The sequence below is a fragment of the Colius striatus genome, chromosome 4, assembly GCF_028858725.1.
Source record: "Colius striatus isolate bColStr4 chromosome 4, bColStr4.1.hap1, whole genome shotgun sequence".
Classification (NCBI taxonomy): domain Eukaryota; kingdom Metazoa; phylum Chordata; class Aves; order Coliiformes; family Coliidae; genus Colius; species Colius striatus.
Genome location: NC_084762.1, coordinates 19551648 through 19577210, shown reverse-complemented (window position 1 = coordinate 19577210; position 25563 = coordinate 19551648). Strand labels below are relative to the sequence as shown.

General features: G+C 39.4%; 1 protein-coding gene across 4 annotated transcripts in view; it reads right to left on the bottom strand.

The window, feature by feature from the left end:
• FARS2 (phenylalanyl-tRNA synthetase 2, mitochondrial) overlaps positions 1-25563 on the bottom strand; it is a 249376-nt gene that overhangs the window by 87376 nt on the left and 136437 nt on the right. For all 4 annotated transcript variants that reach the window (XM_061995655.1, XM_061995657.1, XM_061995656.1 and 1 more), the window contains one exon: positions 13781-13941. In XM_061995655.1, the coding sequence (XP_061851639.1) occupies positions 13781-13941 (161 nt within the window). The remainder of the gene's footprint in view (positions 1-13780; positions 13942-25563) is intronic.

Sequence of the window (25563 nt, the reverse complement as noted above, 5' to 3'; positions counted from 1 at the left end):
GGAAGAGAAAACAGACCTCAGAAAACAAACTGTCAACAAATAAAAACTCCATGTACCAATCCTGCTCTTTTCTAAAAAATACCCACCACATCTGCAAGGAACAGGAGATAAACTGGTATACGTCAGCAGAAACCAAACTTCTCAGCAGATACTAAGAATTTCTTCCTCCAGTAGCACTGAGCACCTACAATTCCTGCAGTAGGCACGGCTTGCTGCAGGCATTCAGTCTTTCCCATACTCAGAAGTCAGGTTAACTCCTTTCTGATCATTTGGTTTGTATTTTTTTTTCTCATTATGCTTAATAATAATGCTGAGATAAATAGCTCAGTGGTGTGGAATACTGCACACATTGACAATTCACGTAATAGATTTATATTTAAATAAAGAATGCGAGTCTTTGGAAAGAGACTGCAGCAAAATGAAGATGTACTTCTTTTAAATACGTAGCCTAACAATGGAAACAAATTGCACCCAATATTTTATTTCAGCTTAGACAAAATATCTCATGTAAAACAGTGTTGATTCTATTTCCTTTTCTGCTCATTAAATCCACCATATTGGAGAGTTATTGTCTAAATAGAAGAATCTCCAGAAGACCTGAATATGACTTAGAACAAAATAAACTGGCATCACAAATGTTACAGGCACATGGAATGTCTGAAAAAGTCCTTCCTCCCTAGCAAACGGTGTTGTTTTTTCTTTTCCTCCTCCCTAAAAAGCATAGAGATTTCCAAGACCAGGGCACTGATGCTTCTTGCCCAGGTACAACTTCACATGATGCCCTAGACATTGCTAAACTTCAAAGGAACATCCTCATCTTTCTACATTTCCCAGACGTAGAAGGTAATCTTATCATCTGTGAAACTCTACTGTAGATGCTACATCATAAACATCTATGCTCCCCAGGAAATCAAAAGAACCCAGCTGCCACAGACAGCAATTCACCTGAGAAGATTACTGGTTGTTTTGAAATATTCACCATGATTTCCAGTGCCACTGAAATAGCTGGGTTTTTTCTTTCACCTGGGAAACTGCCCGAATTGCAATGACTCTAGGTGAGATCTGGTACTTTAGTTTACAGAGTAGTCAGCTCCACTTTTTTCTCTCCCTTAAGTAATACATTCATACAAATTACAACCTCCAAAGTGCAAAACCAACAATAAAACACCAGGGTTGTGTATCAAGCCAGAAAGGGTATGTAACTTTAAAGACGAGTAGGTAAACTAGAGAGACAGAAATGAAAGGCTCTACTTACTTGCCCAGAAGAGGGAGAAAAGCCTTTCATTTTTCCTTTCAAATAGACCCTAAACGTTCCTAAAGCTATACTGTTGTTAAAGAGCAACAATGCTTACAAAACTACAGAGAAGCCAAGAGCAGACCAAGCACAAAAAAGCACACTAAGCATTTAAGTATGCAATGTCAAGATACAAAGAACATTTAAATCTCTACAAGCAGAATCCCTGTAAGGTCTTTCCTTATTTTCAAATAATCAGCAAATGGGTTCACTATTGCTGATTTAGGAGAACGTTTCATGTGGGAATACTATGCAAACTGGATTGAACACGTGTGCAGGAGCAGGGAGATGCAAGCAGTCCTCAAAAGAAGAGATTTCTTCCCATTATTATTTTTAGAAGACTGTAAAAACAAATCTTCTGTCACATATGCACCCCAAAGCATTACTTATCACATTTTGGTTTAGGCTGTCACTACTACCGTCCATGTGTCTCTCACACTAGCAAGACTGAAGGAAATAGAGGACGGGTATGATAAGAATAATACTGTTCTTCACAATTGTGCCTTCTGTTGTTTGGCTATTCTCTGTAGCCTAATTCATATTCTGATCAGAGAAAATCTGAGAGTTTTTATTAACACCATCTACTTCAAAAGGTGCTCCTTTTCACACATACACACACATGCATCCTGACTGTTTTCCCCAGTCCTTGTCTCCTAGGGACACTAAGGAATGGCTAATCATGATGCAGATGATGACTGTAAGGGGTTTAGGCGTGATTTTAGAGAACACTTTATTAAAAGCTCTTTGCAAGATATATCTTTTACGTGGAAAACATTGGCACAGATGTTAAAACAGCTATGAATTAAACAGATCTATGACAAAACCCATCCTTTTATCCAAAATAGGTAAAAAGATTTAGAGTGTATTTCCTACTGGTTTCAAGATCTCTCCCCCCACTGTCCCTTTAATATTTCTGTGGTTGTGTATGCACAGCAATATATACCTGTTATCTCTGAAGACACACACTTGCACAGCATAAATGCCTAGACACATTTTAAATAATAGTTTATTCTTACATCAAATACATAGTCTACCCTCATAAAGACATATTTAACCCTGCTTCAGGCACACAGAGAGTCAGATTGGGATAATTATCTAAGACTGCCAGGCAGAAACCAAGGTCCTATTAGGTAGATGGAGTACAAGACAATAGCCCCTGACCAGAAGAACTTTCCACCCTAGGACACTGTTAGAGATGACACACTGAGGCAAGAGGTACAAGAAAACTACAACTGTCAGCAGCATGGAAAACAGAGTGATTGAATAGGGAAATTGAGTGACTTCTCAGGTCAGGGCCAAAGACTGAAGTCAAGATAGTTACTGTGCCATCCTCCTAGCCAGAATTCTGTTCACCACACTGAAATCACACCAATATTGGAAACATATCAGGAAAAGTTTAAGGGCTGCCCTCATTACTAGCTACTGACTTTTGTAGACAGTAAGACTGAAAGCTCTGAACATCCATGGATTCCTGTCAAAACCACCAGCAGCTGGTTCTCATACCTTCACATAATCAACATGAAATCTATCGTTATTAGATTTCCAGGTTTTCTCCTTCACCTGATATTAATTTAATGTGGGTTTCAGCATATATATCACAGCTGGAAATTGCTCCATAGCTTATTTAAGCACTTTGTAACACCATTATACTTCATCATTTGGGATGCAATAAAGATTGCTTGATATACTCAGCAGCAGAATTACTCATTTGTGAGCTATTTGTTTTAAAAAGCCTCAACCACTCAAACTGCAAATATATGAGGTTTAGAGATCTGAGCAAACCCCCCTAACACATGCTTTTTGAAGCTTATTGCACTTTTTGCTAAGTAATCATTTAAATATTATCAGGTGTACTCTGACTGGGTTGCATTGGCTTTTGCCTAAAAAAGAAAAAGGACAGCAGCAGCAAAACGTTTCTACTGACAATAACCATATATTGTGATTCTATTGACAATATTGCAGCAGCATTTGCAACTGGAAATTCATTTTTTATTTACATCATGTTAGGGTGAGCTCAAAATTCAGTCAAGGTTACAGTTGCTCCTTTTTGTTTAAAAACAAATTAGAAGGAAGACCCTAGTGATCTGTTCCCAGATGCTAGGCATCTCATTTGTATTGATGACACACCTGCTGGGCAATGCCACATTCTATACTTATTCACCCTTCACCCTCTAAACTAATAACATGCTTCATTCAGGTACACCTGAGATGGACATTTTTGAGGTTTTTTTTTTCTTTTTTTCCTTCTTTTGTTGTTACCACTGTTGGAGACTTGTGAGATTCTGGGTTTCTGCCATTTTGCCGCAACTTCCCAGATTGTGAAAATGCAGAAAAATAGAAAAAGTGATATTACAAAGAATCACAGAATCTTAAGGGTTGGAAGGGACCTCAAAAGATATCTAGCCCAACCCCCCTGTCAGAGCAGGGCCACCTTTCACCTGTTTTTGAACAGGTAGCATTGCCTTTTTTAAATGGAATTATTTTTACATTAATTGCATAGAAGGACAATGGCAAATGCCTGTTTAGGGAGCTATGGAGAGCCCAATTTGAAATCCACAGGCCACATCTACAAGACTTAGTGGCCTTTGGACCTCATGAGAATTGCACATTTATGGAATGCCACCATTCGAATCTAAGTGACAAAAAACTTTCAACAAGAACAGTTGTATGTCTTCATCCAAGTTACTCTGTCTTTTCTTCTTTAGCCTTTGACTTTTCTTTCAATTACTTTGAGATTCCTTCCTTCTCATCTCCAGGACTGAGGTTCTGGATGTTCAACGTACATGGAAGGAAAAAAAATAGAAGACTCTCAGCTAGCAAAGGGTCCTCTTTCCACCCAGGCTGCTCATATGCCTCACTGATCCAAGACCTTTTCTTTGTGCTGTTGATGTGTGCAAGCCATGGTGCTGTGGCACAATATCCAGTGGCAAAGCCATCTTACAGTCTTTTTTCCTCCCATCTTTCCCCACTCACTTCTAGTTTTATCCTGCCTCCAAAAAGAAAAAATGCTGTCTCCTCAGTTGTGCTAAGGGTGTGGGGTAACACTGAGAAGTTGATCATGGAACTGGTATGGCTTTATGGAACCACAGAGCAAAAAGGGTTCCTCAACCACCTTAGAGTGTAGCTGCTGCAGTTCAGAACGGCACTGCTGGGTACATGGACAAGAACAAAAAATTACGCTTCTTATACTGATACTCTGAGAACCAAGGCTCCATGAAAAAGTGGTACAGAACAGCCGCAAAACCACCAAAATCCTTTGAACAGAGAGAAGTTTTCATTGCTCTCTCAGATTGGAGACTGCACCCAAAAGAGAGAACAACTTCCAGATGGACACACTGATACTTCACATTGCAAGTTTCCTAAAATCCGTCTGGTGCTCTCTAGGTTTGTTCATAAAGCCCTGGACCTCCCAGAGAGTTAAACATTTGAGGAAACACACAATTCCATCCAGGTTTTAGAATTGTCTGCCATGTCATAACAATTCTGTTGGTGATTTAACTGTGTGTTAGTAGGGACAAGTAAAAGTAAGGATAAAATATTTTGCTCTTTGTACGATATATAAACATATACAAACATACACCACCCCCTCTAAACAAATTCCATCTGGGATAGTTGTGTAAGAAGCAGAAAACTCATAATATCCAGAAAGAACAGCTCATACAAGATATTTTGCTGCCAGTCACCACCAGCAAGACCGAATTCACTATTGGCATGTCACGACTTAATAGAGGTGAACATGAGAGTTTTCAAATAGTCTAAGAATGTGAAATCAATCTAGAATTACTTAAATATTTTCCAAGGAACATGGATGAAGGTGATGGAAAAGAAACACATTTTTGCTGATGAATGTAATAGGCTACTCTGTATATCTGATTATTATCAAGATGGCTGCTAGATGGATGACACTGATTTGCTTCACTCTTTGGTGTTCCAGTACATAACAGATGGAGATATTGCATGAGATAAATATCACTAACTAACCTAAGCACAAAGAGCTATTGATGTTTTTCCAAGTACAAGAAGAAAGGAATTAAACTATTGATGATTTGTTCAACAGGAAGCTATCAGTAAGAGTAGACTGCAGTGGGTGGGCACAGGAATGGAAACAGGATATGTGTGAAAACCTGCATCATAGGTATTAGCTCAAAGGATAGCAGCTGGATTGTTGGGAATCATATTCCCTGACAATTGTTATTTTTACCAAGAGTTTCAGTAATATCACCTCAGTGCACCCTTAGTCATGAGCCTGGGTTCTGGCACACTATGTGTTTGACAAATCCAGAATCAAAATGTAGTGTTCAGTGATGATTCCTGCTCCTAAAAGCTAAAATGCTAACTGTATGACAAATGACAAGCAGATGAAGGCCAGAGGTAGAGTCCACTGGAACAATGAAATGAAAGTCAACAAAATGACAGATAGGTGCCTCAGCTTTTCATCACCTCAGACATCTGCTGCCAGCTGTTTTGGTAGGCATTGCAAGAAATTGGGAGTTTGTGATTGAGAAGATTGAAAGAGAATAACAGGAGAGTGAATATCACAGAAAGGTCCCCCACACTATGAGAAGCAATATCAGAGAAAATCCAAAATGCTCACATGGGCATTTAACAATTAAGAAGAAATGTTGAAATCACTGTCCAGCTTGATGAAGGCATCAGTTTCTGTGTAAGGATGAAGAGCTGCTACGTGAGAACATGCTATGAAGAGCCTCTACGGTGAAGAAAAGCAACATCTCCTTGATAAGCCAGAGAAGAGATAACAAGAAAACATGCAAAGAGAACTGAGCTCTGCTGAGAAGGATCCAGAGGCTCCTGGTAGACAGCAACTGAGCATGAATGTATCCTGGCATCAAAGACAGCCAAGAACACCCTCGGCCATATAAACAGGAGCACAGATAGCAGATCAAGGGGAGTGATTATCCCTCTTTCCTCAGTGCTCGTTACTCCATATCTAGAATACTGTGTCCACTTTTGCCCTCCAAATACAGGGAAGGCCTTGACAAACTGGAGCAATTTCAGCAATGGGCCAACAAGAAAACCGGGCAGCTGAAATTCTTGTCCTGTGACAAAAGGCTGAGGGAGCTGGGTTTGTTAAGCCTGGAGAAGAGACAGCTTCAGGGGAACCTAACAACAGCCTGAAAATACATATAAGGAGGTCATTAACAAGACAGACCCAGGCTTTTCACTCCCATGCATGGTAGGAGGATAAGGGGCCATGGATGCAAATCAAAGAAAGAGAATTCTAGATGGACATAAGAAAAAAAAATCATCATTAGAAGAGTCAAGCAGTGGAACAGGTTGACCAAGAAGCTTGTGCAGTTTCTAACTTCTGAGGTTTTCAAGGCGCAACAGGATAATATCTTGAGCAAACTGCCCTGACCCTACTTTAAGAAGGAGGTGAGCCTGGAGATCTCCTAACATCCTTTCAACCTGAATTAGCCCCTAGATCCTAAGACTATGAAGATGAATGAAAGGCAAGGTATATATGTGATGGGAAGATAAGATACAGTACTCTTTTGATTCCTATATTGCTGTTCCTAGCAAACTGAACTAATACAGGTAACACTCTTTAACACCTTTCCATATGTGCACTTCTGGAAAGTGCCAGACACAATCTCTCTTTTAAACAAGAGACAGATAGTCTACAGAACCATTAGCCCTGGTAATTATTCTCATTCAGCTTTTACCTGGGGAAATAAAAAGCTAAGAACAGCCAGAGAAAGAAAGCACTGCATCTGTTTGGAAAATTCATTCCCTTGAAAGGCTGAGCACATAGGTCCAGTTGTGCTCCAGTGAAATTGCATGTGTGTCTGAGCATCTGTTTACTCTATCATTTGATGGAAGAACCACTGTATTACTCATTTGCAGTTCCCTGGTATGTAAGCTGCCTATTTTTCAGACTTGGACTTAAAAGCCTGACAAATTGAATTATGGTGGGATAGCACTGGGGATATACTGGTTTTCATCACTCCTGTTTTTGAGGTATGCCTGAGTTTTGGAGAGCTCCTATAAATGTTTAGATGTTATTCTCAGACAATACGTTCCTTGTCTTTCCAACACCAGTCCCACATCAAGATTGATGATAATACAGAATTGCTTTGATAGCTTGTGGTCACAATTTTTGTGGTCACTCTTGCATTTTGATGTTTCAAAAGGAGATCAAGAGTAGATGTGTACAGTACAAAAGTCTGGAAAGACTTTCTGATTGATTGAGGAAAAGATGTGCATCAGTCTCAACAGTTTTTTTACTTAAATTTACTCTCTTTTTTTTCTGCATCTTCCTCCAGTTCCCACCCCGCACTCACATCTTGTTTAAACTTTCTGTTTGCCCCAAGTCTGTTTCGTATTGCCCCCAATGTCCAAAGTATGTATCTTCTGCTTTCCTCTTACTTTCTCTTACCTTAGTGGTTTGTTTTTTCTAGTATCCAGTCTTGTGACTGTCCATTCACTCTATCATCATTTCTGAGACCTTATTTCCTTCTTTCCTTTTTCAGCCAATTGAATTCAGTTGAGAACCAGAATTCAAGTCTTGTTTACTCTCCAGATGCTTGTTTGTTGACTTTCTTTACCCAAGAGTTGATCAGTAAAACTGTCTTGGATCAAAGACTGTGCAAATGAAGTCTGTGGTTTGTCAGATTAAACTTGTATTGCTTATAACACCCATTTTGAAAGTCTTCTCCGCTTCAGCCCTGCAAGGCACTGATCACTCTCTGTTGGATCCCAGGAAGTATGGAGATGTCTGGCCTGAAACCATTTAGGCATTTAGGTTATGTTTGACAGAGCACAGGAACTAACCCATTGATTTAAATGGGACTACTTGCAAGTTTAAAGCTCAGTATGTGCTTCAGTACTTTGCCTGACTGAGGCCAGAGGGCTCAGGTTCCTAGAGCTTCAATACTAGCACCCGATACAAATGATATGAGATGTAATGTCCTGATGAGAGGAGATTTGATGATCAAGTGATTTTCTAATCCAATTGTGTAGCTTAGTACAGAATCTCTACAACGAAGAAGGTATTTTTGCCTTCTTTCTAAGTCCATCCAACATCAAAAAAAGAGTTTCGCCATCTTCTGCAGAGTATACAAACCTGAGATGATATACAGCTCTGTAAAGGTTTTCTTGACATTCATTTAAGATGATCTACCTATGTCACTTATAAGAAAATCAACCTTTCCAAAGTTATGCCAATCATCAAACATTTATGCTACACCACCACCTACTCTGTGTTGTACCTCCACATGCATACACACACATTATATATCTTCAATTACAGTAAGACTAATTAGACACTAAATCCAAGTTGAGGCTGTACCTCATTTGTTCAGACATCCAAGTTAAATTTACATACTAATGGTTGTGTATTTGCCTTTAATAGATGCACTATTAGAAAGTAAACATAATAAATGAATAACCATTTAAGCATGGAGTCACCTAATCTTGGTGAAAAATATCTGAAAATGTAGCAGCCAGTGAATCTATTTACTTTTTTATTGGAAAATAAAGCTAATCACAGACTAAGGAGATAAATATAAATTACACAGAGCAGCATACTAATGAAGGATCAGACAGACCCACCCTGTGCAGTGAATGTAATAAGATCAAACTGGTTGAAATGGCTGCCTCATGCATTAGATGCTCTCCTCAAGTATGGAACAAAGGGTACAGACTAAGATCATTTAATTCACAAAAGTTTTCCTTGGACCTGCCAGTGCATTTTATTTTCAGCATCTCCTGAAGCTTTGGGACAAGCTGTATGTCTCCCAGCAGCAATCAGGTATGTGCACAAGAAAGATGCAGAGGGATAATGACTGTCTCAGAAAAGTGAAAAGTGTGCAGTAAGGCAAAAAAGTTGTACTATGTAACTGTGTGAGCAAGAGGGCTCACACGGGCAGCAAATGGCCCAAACGAGGCTACTGGATAAATCCTTTGCCAGTGGAATAGGGGCTTAATTTCTATGGTATACTGAGCAAAGGCAAATGGTAGTGACTGAGGTCTAGCCTTTGGTTTCCTGCACAGGACAAAGATAAGCCCATTTTGATTTCCTTTCCTGCATAATGGATCACTTCTTTCCACAGAACTACATCTTTCTGAAGCTATATTTTTTTCTCAACTCTGCTAACCTTGCCTGTTCACTTTTCAAAGCAGAAACAGTCTCCTCAGTGAAGTCCATGTATGTCATCTAGCTACAGCTGTGTGGAGGTGAACAGTGCCAATTAACTGCTGTTAACTCTGCTCACTTCACTGCCAAAAGTTACTAGTCTCTCAGGTTGCCCAGTAGACCTGCTCTAGGAGCTCTGTCTATCAGAATGATTCTAGCTAGAAAGTCTACTTTTTGAGTATTGAAGTTGACAGGTTATTATAAAGGAACCGAGTTTGGTGAGATTGCATGTGCCAGCAGATCCAAGGAAGGAGCAGCCCCTGGAGATGCTGGAAAAAAGTAGATAGTGCTAGGCTTATTGCAGATACTACAGAATATTGCAGATATTGCATAAATAAGGAAAAGAAGAAAGCAACTCCCACAATCTCACAGAGGGAGTCTGCACTTTAGCTATGAAACCGATCCAGATTCCCTCTGTACAAGTGCTTCCCTTAGAACAGCATACACATGCTTCTGCTTGACCTCAGTCTGGGCCACAAGCCTCATCTGTGATCAACATAAATAATTATTTAAAACAGCAGCCAGCAGCATCAAATGAAAGTGACTTTGGGAGGAGAGCGTGCATCAGCAGCCAATTGACATGACATGCTGCTTGCTCACCATGGCAGCTAAATGATGGTGGTTCCAGGAACCATCCTGCCACCAGAGGCAATTCATCTTAATCAACACCTCTGGGCACACCGCACTTCATCTGAACTGTGAGTGCCTTCCCTTCACTAAATGTCATTTCATTTTTGCACCACTTCTTGAGAGTTGTCAGCCCACGGACACATCTTTTTTTTGTAAGAGCGCTGGCTCAGCATGAACCAGAAAGTGATTACATGCAACTACACTCAGAGCCCTGACAAACCCAGGCAAAACACAGCATACCAAATTGGACCCAAGACCTTTATATTATTACATTATGCCTTGCAAGTGCTTAGTCCTTCCTTGCCCTATCTTCAGCCTTTCATTTCACAGGCCAAGCAGAAGCCCTACACAAGTGATGGAAGGCAAGTTACAGCTTCTGATATGCCACACTGCTGTGACTTGTGTGCAATTATGACTTGAGCAAATTGGTAATCCAAATCAAAGAAATAACCTGATTGGTGGGGAGCAGCACATTAACACTGCTGTGCTGGGCAGTCACAATGGTACAAGCACTATCAGCTCCTCCCAGCACCTTTTTTTACCTACTGAAGCCTCCACGTCTATGTTGAGCAACTGATGACACAGGAAAATGTATGACACATTCAGGCTGTTAAAAGGCACAAAACATATACCTGAACTCCCAGGAAGATGTTCCAATTAAATTTCATTTTTGAACAAGAGTTTGTTTAGCTCAGCTATTACTAAAGGTTACCATGATGTAGCATGGACTTCATGTATTTGAAGAACACTTTAAGGAATAGAAAGAAAAATATTTATGTTGGTGGATAATTCTCAGATTATAAGAAAGGCTGAGAGGTCTATCTCAGTTAAGCACATAAAGGATGGACATTTACCCAGGCCTTCTGAGGCTGCAGGATTCAATTTGTGTAATGAAAGGCTCTCAAAACACCTGGTGTGTCTTGGCTTCAGCAATCAGGCTGAAATGCACTGCATGGCCCTGTATGACAGAAAAATCTGTCACTTTTTTAGTATCCATTGAGATTTCTTACAACATCAACACCAGAAGACAGGCCAAAAGTTTTATTTCAAAAGGGATATGAATCAACAATGTGTTTCATTAATTACGACTCCTTAGAAAGCAGACAGGTGTAGAAGGTTTGCTAACCTGGTTTTACAGCACACATGGAAAATAACAAGAGAACAGAAAGAAAGAAAAACTGGCTTATTTACTCCCATCACCCAAAATCTTATGGCAGCACCAAAGATTATTTTACAGTATTCTCACTTGAAGGGTTATTAACCCTTTAAAGGCAATGCAAGTATGTACTAGAAGCAGGTACAGTATTGAGCTTGAGAAAGCTCAATGTAACATAGGAGATGAAAGCTGGATAGAGACTTAAGCAAAAAAACCAAGCTTGCCTCTAGTCTCTTACATTCAGAGACAGAGTTAAAAAATAGTTCAACTAAGAGTTAGGGACAATTATTCTACCGAAACTGAAGATGGGACATCCAAGTGGGGGATGTGTGTGTATGTGTTAAAAAAGGGAAAGGGGAAAAAAAAAGGGAAAAAAGTATTAAAAGAAAGTGCTTGACACCAGAGCAAAAATCTCTTTTGAAAATATTGGCCATATCCTTTCTCTAGAAGACAGAAAGAAAAGACTGAAAATAATCCATCTTTCCATCTCTGCTGCCTCTCTTACATAGCTCTCATTCTCCTAATCTGTATACTTTTCATTGGCCTATTTGTTGAGCCTGGACGTGATAAAGCTGTAGGCAATGGCCTGGTAATATTACTCTAGTCTTTTGCTTTGATCCAAGTTAGAGCACAGTGGCAACTGAGAGTAACTTCTTCCTTGAAGTCCTCCACTTCTTGCATCATCTCTCCTGATTCATGTTATTGCTTCAAAATGTATTTCAGGCAACAAGCCTCAACTTCATGACTTTACAACATGAGTTCTGGATTGTGGACCTTTTCTCCTTATTGAACCAATGTCAGGTGAAACCAACACAACTCAGCAAGAAGAAATGCTTAAAGATCTACCAAGACCTTGTCACCAGTTACCCAGCAAAACAGTGCAAACCCATGTGCTCCTAGTGGCTCCTGCTCAGCTAACATTACCAACAGTACCATTTTTCTTCATTTAAAAAAAACAAAGAAAAAGAGACAGATATTTCTTTCACTTTTAGCTTCCTAGAAACTGTCCTTGCTTCCGAGTCTATCCACTGTACCGCTGTCATCTTCAGCTTGGTTTACTACACCTGACTTCATCTGAAGCTGAACATGAAAATGATACACAACTTGGAGAAGACAGACACCTAACTCTCTCTTTGGCTTATCTTCAACATCCGATCATGACAATCAGGGCCTTTCCCTACTAACATCAGTTTGAGTCTTGGATCCACAATTTTAAAGCAAGTGAGAAATCTCATCTTAGTTCTATCAGAGATCAGATTGCAATCTATAAACCCAGCCACAATAAAGAATGAGACTTGAGCATTCTGTATTAAAAAGAACATGAAGCATTACCTAGGAGATCTGGGAAAATTACAGGCAGGCTTATCTTAAGGAACAGTGGCAAAACCCCATCTTCTTTCTGTAAGTGATAACTACAATTTGAACCTACCAATGCCTGTTTCACCAAAAATAAAAATTTAAAAAGCCAAACCAAAATACAAAAAAAAAAAACCCAATAAAAAACCCAAACACATCTTCTAAACCCATCCAAAACACCATTTTGACTTTTTGACTCTACCAGAGAAGTGCCAGAATCGCCACGAGTTAAAAAATGAGTGCTGCCACTAATTTAATGTGGACACTGCTCTAAGCATTATCACTGATTCTCCTTTCATATTTTTAATTCTTAAAAAATCCAATCAAGATGTTCACAAAGAAAGTAAAATGGTAAAAGGCAGCAGCAGAAAGTGTTTTGTTGCTTTAGCACTTCAGACTTCATCAAGCATCTATACAACCATGTCAGCTCAAATCCCTCAAAGACCAGTGATACCACCTGACCTAAACCTTCCCATGCTCCTGCTGAAGAATATTATGGAAGCAGCATTTTCACTCAATCCAGCTATTCTTTATTGCTTAGCAACTACAGAAAGTAAGATGATGCTGTTAACTATAAAAATCACCTTAGCAGAGAAGTTACAATAGAAATAGAAGCTGAGTCTGCACTCTCTTCCCACTATCACCTGGAGGAAAGAGCTGACATATTGAAGATGGCGAGGCACATTCACAAAGTGTTTTGGCAGTTTAGCAATGCAACTCACATTGACTTTAAGGAATGTAGAGTAAAAACAATGGGAAAAAACTGGGGATGTGTTATGATATTTGAATGCTCAGCATCAAACACATTTTTATAATGAAACAGAATTATGGCCACAAGTTGAGCACATGCCCCAAACAAGATACAGATCTAAATCAATCCTTATTCTGGATAAGTTTAAAAGTTTAATATATGCTTAAGTAGCACTCAGAACAGAGATATTTACTGGGCATCAGCAGCAACTCACAATATTATCTGGTTGGAAAAAATATTATCATCAAAAGCTGGATTTTATTGCAGTATATCAGAGAATAATGATAGCTGTTAAGCTGTTGCTTTACAACCTGATCTCTTAATGGCCCAGAATTTTAATTATGTGATGTTCTCTAGGGCTACACACACTTCTTACTGACAGAAAATTATTATCTCATCTATATATATATATATATATATACACACACATTGTTTTACCTGGAATTTTATTTTTTGCCAAATGTGAGGCACATTAAACTGTTTCAAGAAGCGTTCGTCCTCACTCCAGAACAGTCGAATGTCAGGGATTTCATACAGGATCATGGCCAGCCTCTCCAAACCCAAGCCAAATGCCCAGCCAATTTTATCCTGAGCACCAGCTGCAATAAACAAACAAACAAGATAAAAATTCCAGAGCTTAAGTTCACAACATGAAAAATTGCTGATAAAATCATCATCTATTTACCAAGGAAAGAAAAAAAAGAAGGTGAAGTGGCAAGACAGAAAAGCCAAGAAGCAACTGCCAAATGAAAGTTCGAAAGGCTAGAAGAGAGATCTTACTTCCGTTAAAATCTGCAGCAAGACTGGGCAAATCACTGAGTCCAGGAATCAAAAGTGGTCATAAAATAAAGCTACATTCTTGGCCATTTGTATCCAAAGTTTCAGATAAGCTTTGAGAAATGCTGCAAAATGCTACACACTGCTCCCTTTTACTGTTCTTCGTGCTGAGCATTTCCACACCTCACCCAGTTGTATTTTCTAAGACAAATGAACATGAATTTCCTGTTCAGGATGTTTTACTTGGGCTGACAGACCAGGCCAAGCCTATGCAGCATTAACCAACACTGGAGAGGATCAAAATTGCCCCTTTTGAGACGTCTGGAAGAAAAAGAACAATGGGGTGTGAGGCACTGTCGCATTAGCATCACATCTCCAACCAGGGAACTCCTGGGCTGCTGCCCTTGGGAAAGTCACTGGTCCCACATACACAAGTCTCTTTTATGCAGTACTATATATAAAAAGACAGGAATATTTAATACAGAAGAGCTATATAGATATTAACGATGCAATATTTCTGTCAGGAAAGTAAATATTCATAACTTCTCTCATTTACAGGGCAAGAGACCAGGGATTTTTTATTTTCAACACCTGGAATCAACTCCATGTGTAGTCATCCCCCTACTGATTTTGAAATAAACTGAGAGCCCATCAGCTCACATAAAGGCTTAGAAATTTCTAAAATTTAAATGCCTAAATAACCACAGAATCACAGAATCTCAATGGCTGAGATCAACCTCGAAAGATCCATTTTCCTGTTCTCCAAGCTAAAGAGCCCCAGCTCCCTCAGCCTTTCATCGTAAGGGAATGCTCCACTCCCTTCATCATCTTTGTGGCCCAGCACTGAACTCTCTCCTGCAGCTCCCTGTCCTTCTTGAACTGAGGGGCTCAGAACTGGACACAATATTCCAGATGCACTGCACTTACATTGTGCTCGTGTGACAGACTTGATCCTTCACCATCAGCACTGTCAGTGTGCTCATGAGTCACACAATATCACTGTACACCTCATAGCTATCCAGCCAGACCAAAGCCACACTTGCCTTCCCCAGTATTAATATAAAGTCTAATTTTTCAGAAACTTTTAGTTGGCAGATTCTCCACCATCACTGCAGTAGGCTGCAGGCAGAAACCTACTTTCTGAGACAGCTCCTCTTATTTAGGTGCTGATGACATCATGATACATGCTGTCATTAAATGCTGAGATGAAATAGTCCAGAATACTGTTTAAATAGAGGCAGGTATAACAAGTTTGGGAAAAGAGACAGAATCATCGCTTTGACTGTTAATTGCCTATTTACCTGCAATACCAAGGCCTCAGCAGAACTCCCCTGTGACACATCTGCAGACTCAGCAGTATTGCACTGCCTCAGGAATTTGGTCAACTTCATAAGAGTACTTCCCAGAGCAGTCTGGATATTCCACAGTGTCCCATCTTGTGTGCGCATAGGCAAGACTTTGTACTTTTTGACCTTTGAAAGTGGTCAATTTATCAACTGAATTGTGAACATCCAAAGAGATAGAGGACTGGGTGTGAACTCAAAAGGTATCTCATGGCGGAGCCGCTCAAACTACTATGCTTAGACCAACCAACAGATTGAGCTAACCTGACCTTGAAAACCTACAATCCATACTACATTACATGAAGAGCCGCATGATTTGCTACCATTCATTGAGTTATTTTTAGAGAAAGAAAAGTGACTGCACAGAATATATTGAAATTTACGTTTGGAAAAGATTTTGAGCTTGTACTTTAAGTGTAAACCATAAACTATTTCTTTTCCAAGCTGAAAGTACTATTTCTCTCCACACTTCAGTATATAAAAGTAATCATATTTTTATGTTTGTGAAGGGATGAAGATAATTCATTTCCATGGCACTTCTTCCTTAAACTTCTAGCTTGTCTTACTTAGATCATCAGCTCCAGCCCTTGTACTATTAATTTCAGAAGTGCCAGACTTTCATATACATGTGGACTGATTAACACAATCCACCAGAGGTAAAGCAGAGCACCCAGAGCAATATCCATGGAGGTTCTGAACAGCCACTACTTTATCTCAACAGAAGCATTAAACCTGAAACTTAAAGATGTCAGGTTAAGCATCAGTGTTAATTAATTATTTAAGTATACATCATAGGGTATATTTAGTATATATACTTATATATACTAATATGATCCTCTTTCTCCACAATACTGATGATTACTGATAGATCAGACAGGAAAAAGAAATGGATATGACACAAGATGAGGAGAATAAGTGTGTATTTTGATAAGCAGAGCTTTACTTTAAGATTCGTGCTTTTCCAAAATCTTGATATAAGAATAATTTCCAGTGTACCTTATTTTTCCTCACACTTTATACCTAATTGATTTGCTATACACTTTGATTCTGCAATGAGTGTTTTGATTTTATATCAATAATTTTGAGGGGTTTTGAAGGGGTTTTTTTTGTTTGTTTTGTGTTTGGCTTCTTTTTGTTTCTGTTTTCTGTTTTAGAAGGGCTGAGACACATCATAGATTTTTTCACTATGTATCAGACAAAGAATTCTATATGCCTAGCAGCTCAGAGTATTGTCATCTGAGCTACGAATAAGTATCTAGTTGGAGAACTTGTCTTTTGAATGATTCTCATACCATTATCAGCCTTCAAACCACAAACTTCTCAAGTGTCCATAGTCAAAGCTGTATCAGTGAAGAATTCTCCATACTCAGATAGGGGGAAAAAAAAAAAGAAAGAAAGAAGATAAAAAGGAAAATTCAGATAATTACAGTTCTGGCAAATCAAACCAGCTCTGGTAAATCTCCACTGCACTTCACATCTTTGGTTATTTTGTCTCTGGTTTCTTCTCTAACTTCCTATTTGTAAAGCTCCAAGTCAATATAGTGTTGACTTAAAGTATCTAAAGAACAAGCAAGAGGAACTTAACAAGACTAATGCACCCTTCTAAACATATTTCTGATTGGAAATGACCAGGTGGTTTAGAAGATAAAAAGGCAGCTAACCACCCTGTTGAGTGAGAGCATACACAGCATATACATATGTTTAAATACATGGAATTTTGACAAGTAGCATGCAAAGAAGCCAGGTGAATGTGAGACAGTACAACAGAAAGAACAAACATAGAAGAGCTCTAAGTGTGGTAAAATACAGTTTGAAGTTCTAATGAGGAAACCTGGCCAAAGCAGAAGATTCCAGGGACCTGATGGGGCAATCAAACATAGCATCACTGCTTAAGATAACACACCTCAACAGATAAAGCTTTCCTAACAGGAGCTTTCCCCATCTGGGCCTCTATGGTTTGCATGCTGCCAGGCTCCTGCAGCCTCATGGTAAAAACTTGACTACCCACCAGAGGAAAACTGATAAAAGTTTTGCATGTCAGATAGCCAAAGACAGGAAAGGAAAGGATAAAACAGCTTGACTCATTTCCCATATTGTGGGCTGAGACATTCCAATCTGACTCCAGAAGGTTGCACCATTGTAGCTGTGTCTTACAGGGGAGCTCGAGTCCTTATTTTTCTTGAGAAGACACGTCTATTTGTCATGCTCTTAAGCTTTGAGACAAATCAGTTTACACTGAAACGTAAACCAATCAAGTCATTCTCCAAAAACTGTTGTTAAACAAAAACTACATTTGGTTAGCCAAGATGGAAAACTTCATAATTACCCACTGAGGCATATATATACACCTGACAGAACCCATAGATTATAACCTGCTGAATCCTCAAAAATACCCACAGAAATAAACATTTACCTTCTCAGAGAGTGTGAAGCAAGACATTTTGCACCCTCTAATATTTTTAAGATGTATTTTGCAATGTAGTTTTAGGAACAGGTTGACAAAACTTTGTTATACACTTCAGTCTCACTTCCTTTTATATCCACGTTGGCTTTTATTTAACAATTTTTGCTATTCCTGTAAAACTGCCAATAAAGAAATTTTTCTTTCAATAGAGCCTAAATTGGGTCTTCAAACTGTTATACTCAGCAGTTACTGAGAAGTGAAGGAAATTCAATTCTGATCTTGGATTGTGGCAAAATCAGGAGCATACAACAGTCTGAATACAACGTGTTCTTCACAAAATGCCCTAAAATTAATACACCCAAAGTGTATGTAGCTGTAACCTGGGATGAGTTCCAGAGCCAAAAGCTTGAATTTAGTCTCCTGCTTTCAGTCCAAATCATGGCTGTTAATGGAGCAAATTCAAGAACTAAAATGGTGGAAACTACTCTAGGTGGTCCTGCTCTGGCAGGGGTGTTGGACTTGATGATCTTTCGAGGTTCCTTCCAACCCTTAAGATTTTGTGATTCTGTGAATTAGGGTGAGTAGATTCTCAAAGATATACAGACTACATGTCATATTTTAGAAAACAAACCAGTGTTTAAACTGTGTAGTAATTATAGACTTAATGAACATGTGAATTCACACAAAACATCAGAAACTCCTCAATAAAGACCTATGCCCACATTTCTGTGATTAATGGACAGCTTATGAACAAGGCTTTGAAAAATAGCTTCTGCAAAATAAATATTTACTCATTGCTAGAGACTAGGAATGCATATTCTATATGAAGGCCACAGCAATGAGAGAGACTATATTTACCCATGTTAAAAATAATCCATTTTAAATTATGGATTTAAAGTTGTCTGTCTGATACAGAAAAACTTCTGAAAGGGCAAGGTCAGGTGGCTGGGTTGTTAAACAACTGAGGCAGGCCAAAAAGTGTACTGAAGTTTGCTTCTGAACTGCTCTCTTCAGTGGGAGCAAAAATCAAAACTGTCATACTGTTCCCTAATATGTTAAATCGATGCAATCAGGGTCCCATGTGCAATTCAGTTCAAATTACCTCCTAAAACAAGGACTTGACTTTCAGACTATGCATGCTAAGTAAGCCACTCCTCAAGAACTCCAGAAAAGATGTAAACATTCAATTATGCCTATTCTGTGGAAAAAGAACTTATCTTTCTAGATCTCATATGAGGAATAATTATTCTGGCAATAATAGTCACTTTGAGACCACAGATTTGTCTCCTGGGTCAGACTGATCTGTTCTGTTTGCTTCACTTGAAAACTAAGAAAAAGAACTTTAAAGACTTTGATTAAGTCTTTAATATGTATGTTTATTTTTGTTCCATAATCAAAATAGCTGACTACATACTGAAGGAACAGCCTATTTAAAACCTTTCCACCCAAGGAAGTCATCCATTACATTCAACTTTCTTCTGATATGTAATTGACACACGTTCTAGCATTTTACCAATATTTAACCAGGCCAAATAGCTGGGAGGAAAATGTTTCTGATAGGACAAATGGGATGATCAGAGTAGAAGGGGATAGTAAAACTAGATTAGCCAGAAGGGGATAGGGAAAACTTGATTAGCAAGAAGAGGAAAGAGAGAACCAAAGCAACAAGGAGGAACTTTTCTTCATTCTTCCCCACCTCACACTGATACTTTTGATTTATCATTCTGCTTCTGAAGTTACGAATTCCTCAGTCCTCTTCCCCTGCATCTTTCCATCTTCCTATCTTTGCCTAAGTACAATTCTCCCATTTTCATAAGCCCTCCTAGGCATTCATAACAAAAGCAATGACTAAACCACCATTAAACAGAATCTTACTTGATATGTTTTTTCAAAGTTCTCAATCATACACTACTGTAACATTCACCTTTCAAATTACATAAGATAAAGTAGCCACTTAACTCCCAAGAGCAATATAGGATACCAGTCATTAACTACAAACACTTTTATGGTATATGGTCTTTCCTCTGTACTTTAGCCTATGTATCTGAACGAATCTTATGTATCTGAACAAATAGGTTGCTTAGTTTTTTGAGGTTTATTCCCTTTACCCATGCATATCTCAAAACTGGACATTCTCCATGGAAGACAGTGTAATTTGCTGTCCTAATTTATGTCCCTGAGAAAAAAATGAATTGACTTGGGTCTGTTTCCCCTGGCTCTGCCTGTGGGCTCCAGTACAGCTCTTTTTGTTCTGTGTACATAAAAGCATATTCCAGTTCCTTTCATAACGTTTTGTTCATTCAGGCAAAGTTGGATTTTAAGGTTTTGGATCTTTTAATATCTTTTAATACCATTAAATCTCCCTAGACATGCAGGTTGTGTAGATTTAAAAAAAAAATAAAAGCTATAAAGAAATACATGAGAGGCTGCCACTTGGCAGAAAGATTAAGTCTACAGTACAGTTCAAAAATTCAATTACGAGTTTCATTTTTTCAAGGGTGAAAGTACAGGTGGACAAATTCACTCCATATATATTCATTGCCCCCAGATGCAAATTCCTTGGCAAAATTTCACCAAGACCAAGTTGGCTGTTTAGTGTCTTACAAAATGGTCTTTTCTTAAAGGAGAGACATGGTTTAGGCCCAGCCAGGAACAAAGAACCACAAACAGCTGCTGCTCACTCCTCCCTCTCCCAGTGGGACAGGAAAGAGAAAAGTAACCGAGGGCCTTTGGAACTCCCTAAGGACAGGAAGGGTTCACTCAGGCTAAACAGATGAGACTTGGGGAAGAAAGAAAAACTTAATCTGCCACCAATAGAAAACAAAGCCAGCTAAAAGCAATACAGAGTTGGATGGTGATGATTTAAGATCCCCTTCTCCCCATCTCTCTCCTCTTTCCAGGCTTGGGCACCTAATCCCAGTGTCTTAACCTCTCCTCCCCTGAGCAGTGCAGAGAATGGGGGGTGCAGTCAGTCTTTTCATAGAATCATAGAATCATTATGGTTGGAAAAGATCTTGAAGATCATTGAGTCCAGCCCTGTGGACCCATGGAGAAAGGAGCCCATGCTGGAGCAGGTTTGCTGGCAGGACTTGTGCCTCTATGAGGAACCCACGCTGGTGGAGCCAGTTCCTGAGGGACTGTGCCCACATGGAAGGGATCCACACTAGAGCAGTTCACAGAGGACTGTCTCCTGTGGCAGGGACCCCACACTGGAACAGGGGAAGAGTGTAAGAAGCCTTCCTCCTGAGGAGGAAGAAGCAGCAGAAACATGTGCTGACCACAACTCCCATTCTCCATTCCCCTGAGCCACTGTTAGGGAGAAGGTGAGAATTGTGAGAAGCTAAGCCTCAGAAGAGGGTAGGCATGAGTGGAAGGCGTTTTAAGATTTAGTTTTTATTTTCTCATTACCTACTCTGGTTTGATTGGTCTGTTTTGCCCATAACAGTAGTTGTGAGTGATTTCATTGTCCTTACCTCAACTCAGTAGCCTTTTATTTTCTCTCCCTGTCCAGTTTAGGATGGGGGGTGATAGAGCAGCATCCAGCCAGGGTCAACCCACCACAGTTGTACAGTGACACTCACAGAGCTCATGTTACACTACATTATGTGTTACATCGAGTTACCGATACACTGATGATGACCAGTTGGTGCTGTAAACAGGTTAGCATCCCATAGACAACGTTCCAATGTATTACTGGAGTTAGAGCTGGCAAGAAGAATTATACCAGTAACAGCCTGCAATGAAAGGAATACTCACTGAAAAAGGATGGGCAGCAGGATAACCTCATAACTCTTTATGTCTATTTATTGAACGGTTTAGTCCTTTACACAGGAAATAACAGCACAAAAACAGAACAGCTTTATTTATCTTTGAAGCGCGAGAGATTTTCCTCAGCAGAGGTATTCAAAGAAGGTGGAGATTGCCACATGAAGCGTTCCTAACTTCCACAGCTGCTTTTAAAAACCCATATGATTTCCCCACTATGTTCATATAAACACTCCAATATAATATAATATTTGGTATGTGTAATTATTAGAGAGGTATATACACACAGAATTACTCTGCAAAGCTTGTAATTGTATTACACTGATGACTCATAAGAATGTGATGATATACAACAGAATATCTCCCTTTTCCAGTTTTCAATTTAAAACTAGGAAATGGCCCACAAAAGTGAGCCTTAATACACACTTGGTATTGCAATGAAATATTCTGATATTCTGTAATACCAGAATTAAGGTTGCCTAAGGAACAGTAAGATGCTGTCATTTTGGAAATACATTATGATGCTGTCTTCAATGAGACAAACAAGTATTAACACTCTGCTCAGCTCAGAGAAGAGGCAATGGTTAATGATCCCTGCTTGTGCTCCTTGCATTGCTGAACATGTCCCCCAAGTGCCTTATGCAATGAGCAATATTCAAGCAGAGCTCTGAAGACACATTCCTTCTTTTATAGCTTCCCATTGAAGCATTCAGTTCCACAATACTTAAATTCTCGGAAAATATCAAGGACTTTTTTCCTCTTCTTTCACATGTGTTGGTGAGATGAAGAATTATTGCTGTCTCCTGTATTGCAGACTGAGAACTTCAGCACACAGGCTTTAAGATCAAAAGCATCTATTAATTTTGCTCTCAATCTGAGATACCTGGGACCCAACGTTTCTGAGCATCAAGAATTGCACAGGGTTTAAAGTGTTTAAAGTACAGCTCCCTATTACTACAGCTGCAGCTGTGAGTGCTCAGCACTCCTGAGTCTGAAGTCAAGCACTGAGACAACAAAAAGCATATAGTGGTCACATAAGTTTGAGTTAGATGTTCCTATGCTCAACTAGGAACCTTTTTGCTGAGAAAGGAAGAGAAAGCAGAGCAGCACTCAAGAGCATAGACTGTCTTTTCCTGCTGTCATTAAAGGCACCCATTTCATGCTTTCCAACCACTGCCTTAGTGAAGCAAAGGCTTTCAAGAGCATAATACCCAGCTAGCAATCTCAGTTCATCCACAGTAAAATGATCATCCTGGTGTCCCTTGGGAGACAGTCCTGAAGGGCAAAGGAGTACAGGACATTCTTCAAAAGGAAATCTTAAAGGCACAGGATCAAGCTGTCCCCATGTGCCAGAAATGATGAGTGAGTGGGGCAGAAGACCACCCTCACTGAACAGGGAGACTATGCTGGAGCTTGGGAGGAAAAAGAGAATTTCTGACCGTTGGAAGAACTGTCAGGCAGCTCAGGAGCACCACAAGGATGTTCTAAGGATATGCAGGGAGGAAATCAGAAAGGCCAAGGCACAATTAGAATTTAAATAGGCCACTGCTGTAAAAGACCATAGCAAAAGTTTCTATAAATATATTAGTAACAAAACAAGGGCTATGGGGAATCTTTATCCTTTAATGCACACAGCAGAAAGCACAGAGACCAAGGATGAGGAAAAGGCTGAGGTACTTACTGCTTTCTTTGCCTCAGTCTTCCTCAGCACTGAGCCCTGGGGAACACTGGTGACCATCTGCCAACTGGATTTAACTCAGTCTACCAAAACTCTCTGTGCCCGGCCATCCAGAAAGTTTTCCACCAACCAAAGAGTGGGTCCATTCAAGCCATGAGCAGCCAGTTTCTCCAGAAGGATGCTGTGGGAAACTGTGTCAAAGACTTTAAGTCCAGGCAGACCACATCCTTTCCCTCATCAACTATGTGGATCACCTTGTCATAGAAGACCAGGTTACTCAAGCAGGATCTGCCTTTCATAACGCCATGTTGACTAAGTCTAAACCCTTGGTTGTCCTGTATGTGTCTCATGATGGTGCTCAGGATAATTTGTTCCATAACCTTCCCCAGCACTGAGATCAGGCTGACAGGCATGCAGTTCCCAGGATCCTCCTTCTGGCCCTTCTTGTAGATGGGTGTCACATTTGCCATCCTCCAGTCCAGTGGGATCTCTCCAGTCAGCCATGATTGCTGGGAGGTGATGGAGAGTGGCTGGTGAGCACATCTATCAGCTCCCTCAGCACCCTCAGCTGGATTTCATCTGTCCCCATAGACCTATGTGAGTCAAGATGGAACAGTAGGTCACATACTATTTGCCCTTGGACTAAGGGGACTTCATTCTGTACCCTATCACTGTCAACCAGCTCAGATGGACAGGTGCCCAGAGAAGAGCTGGTTTTACTATTGAAGACTGAAGTGAATAAAGCATTAAAGTATCTCAGCCTTTTCCTCATCTTTGGTCACTTCTCCTACAGTGAAGGTGCTGATGGATGCCTACAGCCACTGATTGAACTGCAAAGACTGACTCAGCCCATGCCCACCTCAGGGTGAGCTCAGCTGACAGCAAATCATGGTACCAGTGAGCCTTCAGTATGTGCAAATTTACAGAGGAAGTCAGAGTTAAACAAACTCCTATGGATGAAGGTATCTGAACTCTTCACTCAAACAGTGCTCTGTCTTACACACAGGCACAGACTCTGAGAAAGAGTGTATTGTTTACTGAACACAGGTGTGTACCTCTTGTGTGACTTTTTGCCCCCCTCTCACAAAGCAATGGCCTCTTTTGATGAACAGTCAAAACTACAAACAACCTAGGATAAAGATGCAATTAGACTTGACTAGAAGTTGACTCAAAACTACAGGAGTAGGCCCCTGAAGACAATAGAGAAAAAAAAAAAAAAAAGAAAAATACACAGACTTCAGTAAGGTATAAAAAGGTTTCTTCCTCACCAAACACTACTTTGTTCCATGCACAGGGTGGGGGTACAGAAGACAGACCACTGTCTTGGTGGTGTAAGAAAGACTTGCTCAAATGTGTAATGAGTATATGTACCACAGCATTTCAAGCAGAAAGATCCAAGCTTCACTCAGAGAATTTTGTATCTTCTTCATGGACTATATGAATTGAAATATTCTGATATCCATACACCACAAATGAAAGGTTACTGCTTTGATTACACTGTATTTTTATTCACTAGTAAAATATTTAAATGAATTAACAGCAAAGACTATTTGTATGCTTTTCCTTCTGGAAGAATGAATATATTAAGACAACTAACTTCTCTTGCTCATTTGAAAAACTTGCAATTTACACCCCCTTATTAAAGAGATTCCTTTCTCAAAGAGAAGTCACTAGTTCTCTAACTAATGTTCCTTTTTCACAGTTGATCATTAATCTGTTGTTATGCATCGAATTTAATTTTGGAAAGGTAATGCCACTGACATTTAAAGAAATGAATGATAAAAGAAATGTTAGACCCCCTAATTCTATAATTCCCATATAATGACAATTAATGAAATACTATTTTCCACAGGGATTTTTTTTTAAGCGCTAGATAAAGGGGCTTCTTTACTTTTAAGATTTACTCTCACGATCTAATTGTGTCCCTTATAGCTATCAGAAATATAATTAAAAGAAGATTCTTCCTAGAAAATAAACCTACAGATAGTTTTTAATTATGTCTTCTTTCCTTTACAGCTTGGAAGTTAACAGCAATTGCCATAGAAACCCTTAATTGTGTCTGGTAATTTTTGCCCTGCACTCATTTAGAGAAGTCCATCTTGAATATCAGTCCCACTTGTCAATAGAAGAGAATCTGAAATATATTAACATTTAGTTTTACAGGACAGATACTAATTGGGTTGTTATTTTGTCACTGTGTAAATTTTCAGTGACCTTTCCAAAAAAGAAATAACAACTCAATAGAAACTGTTTG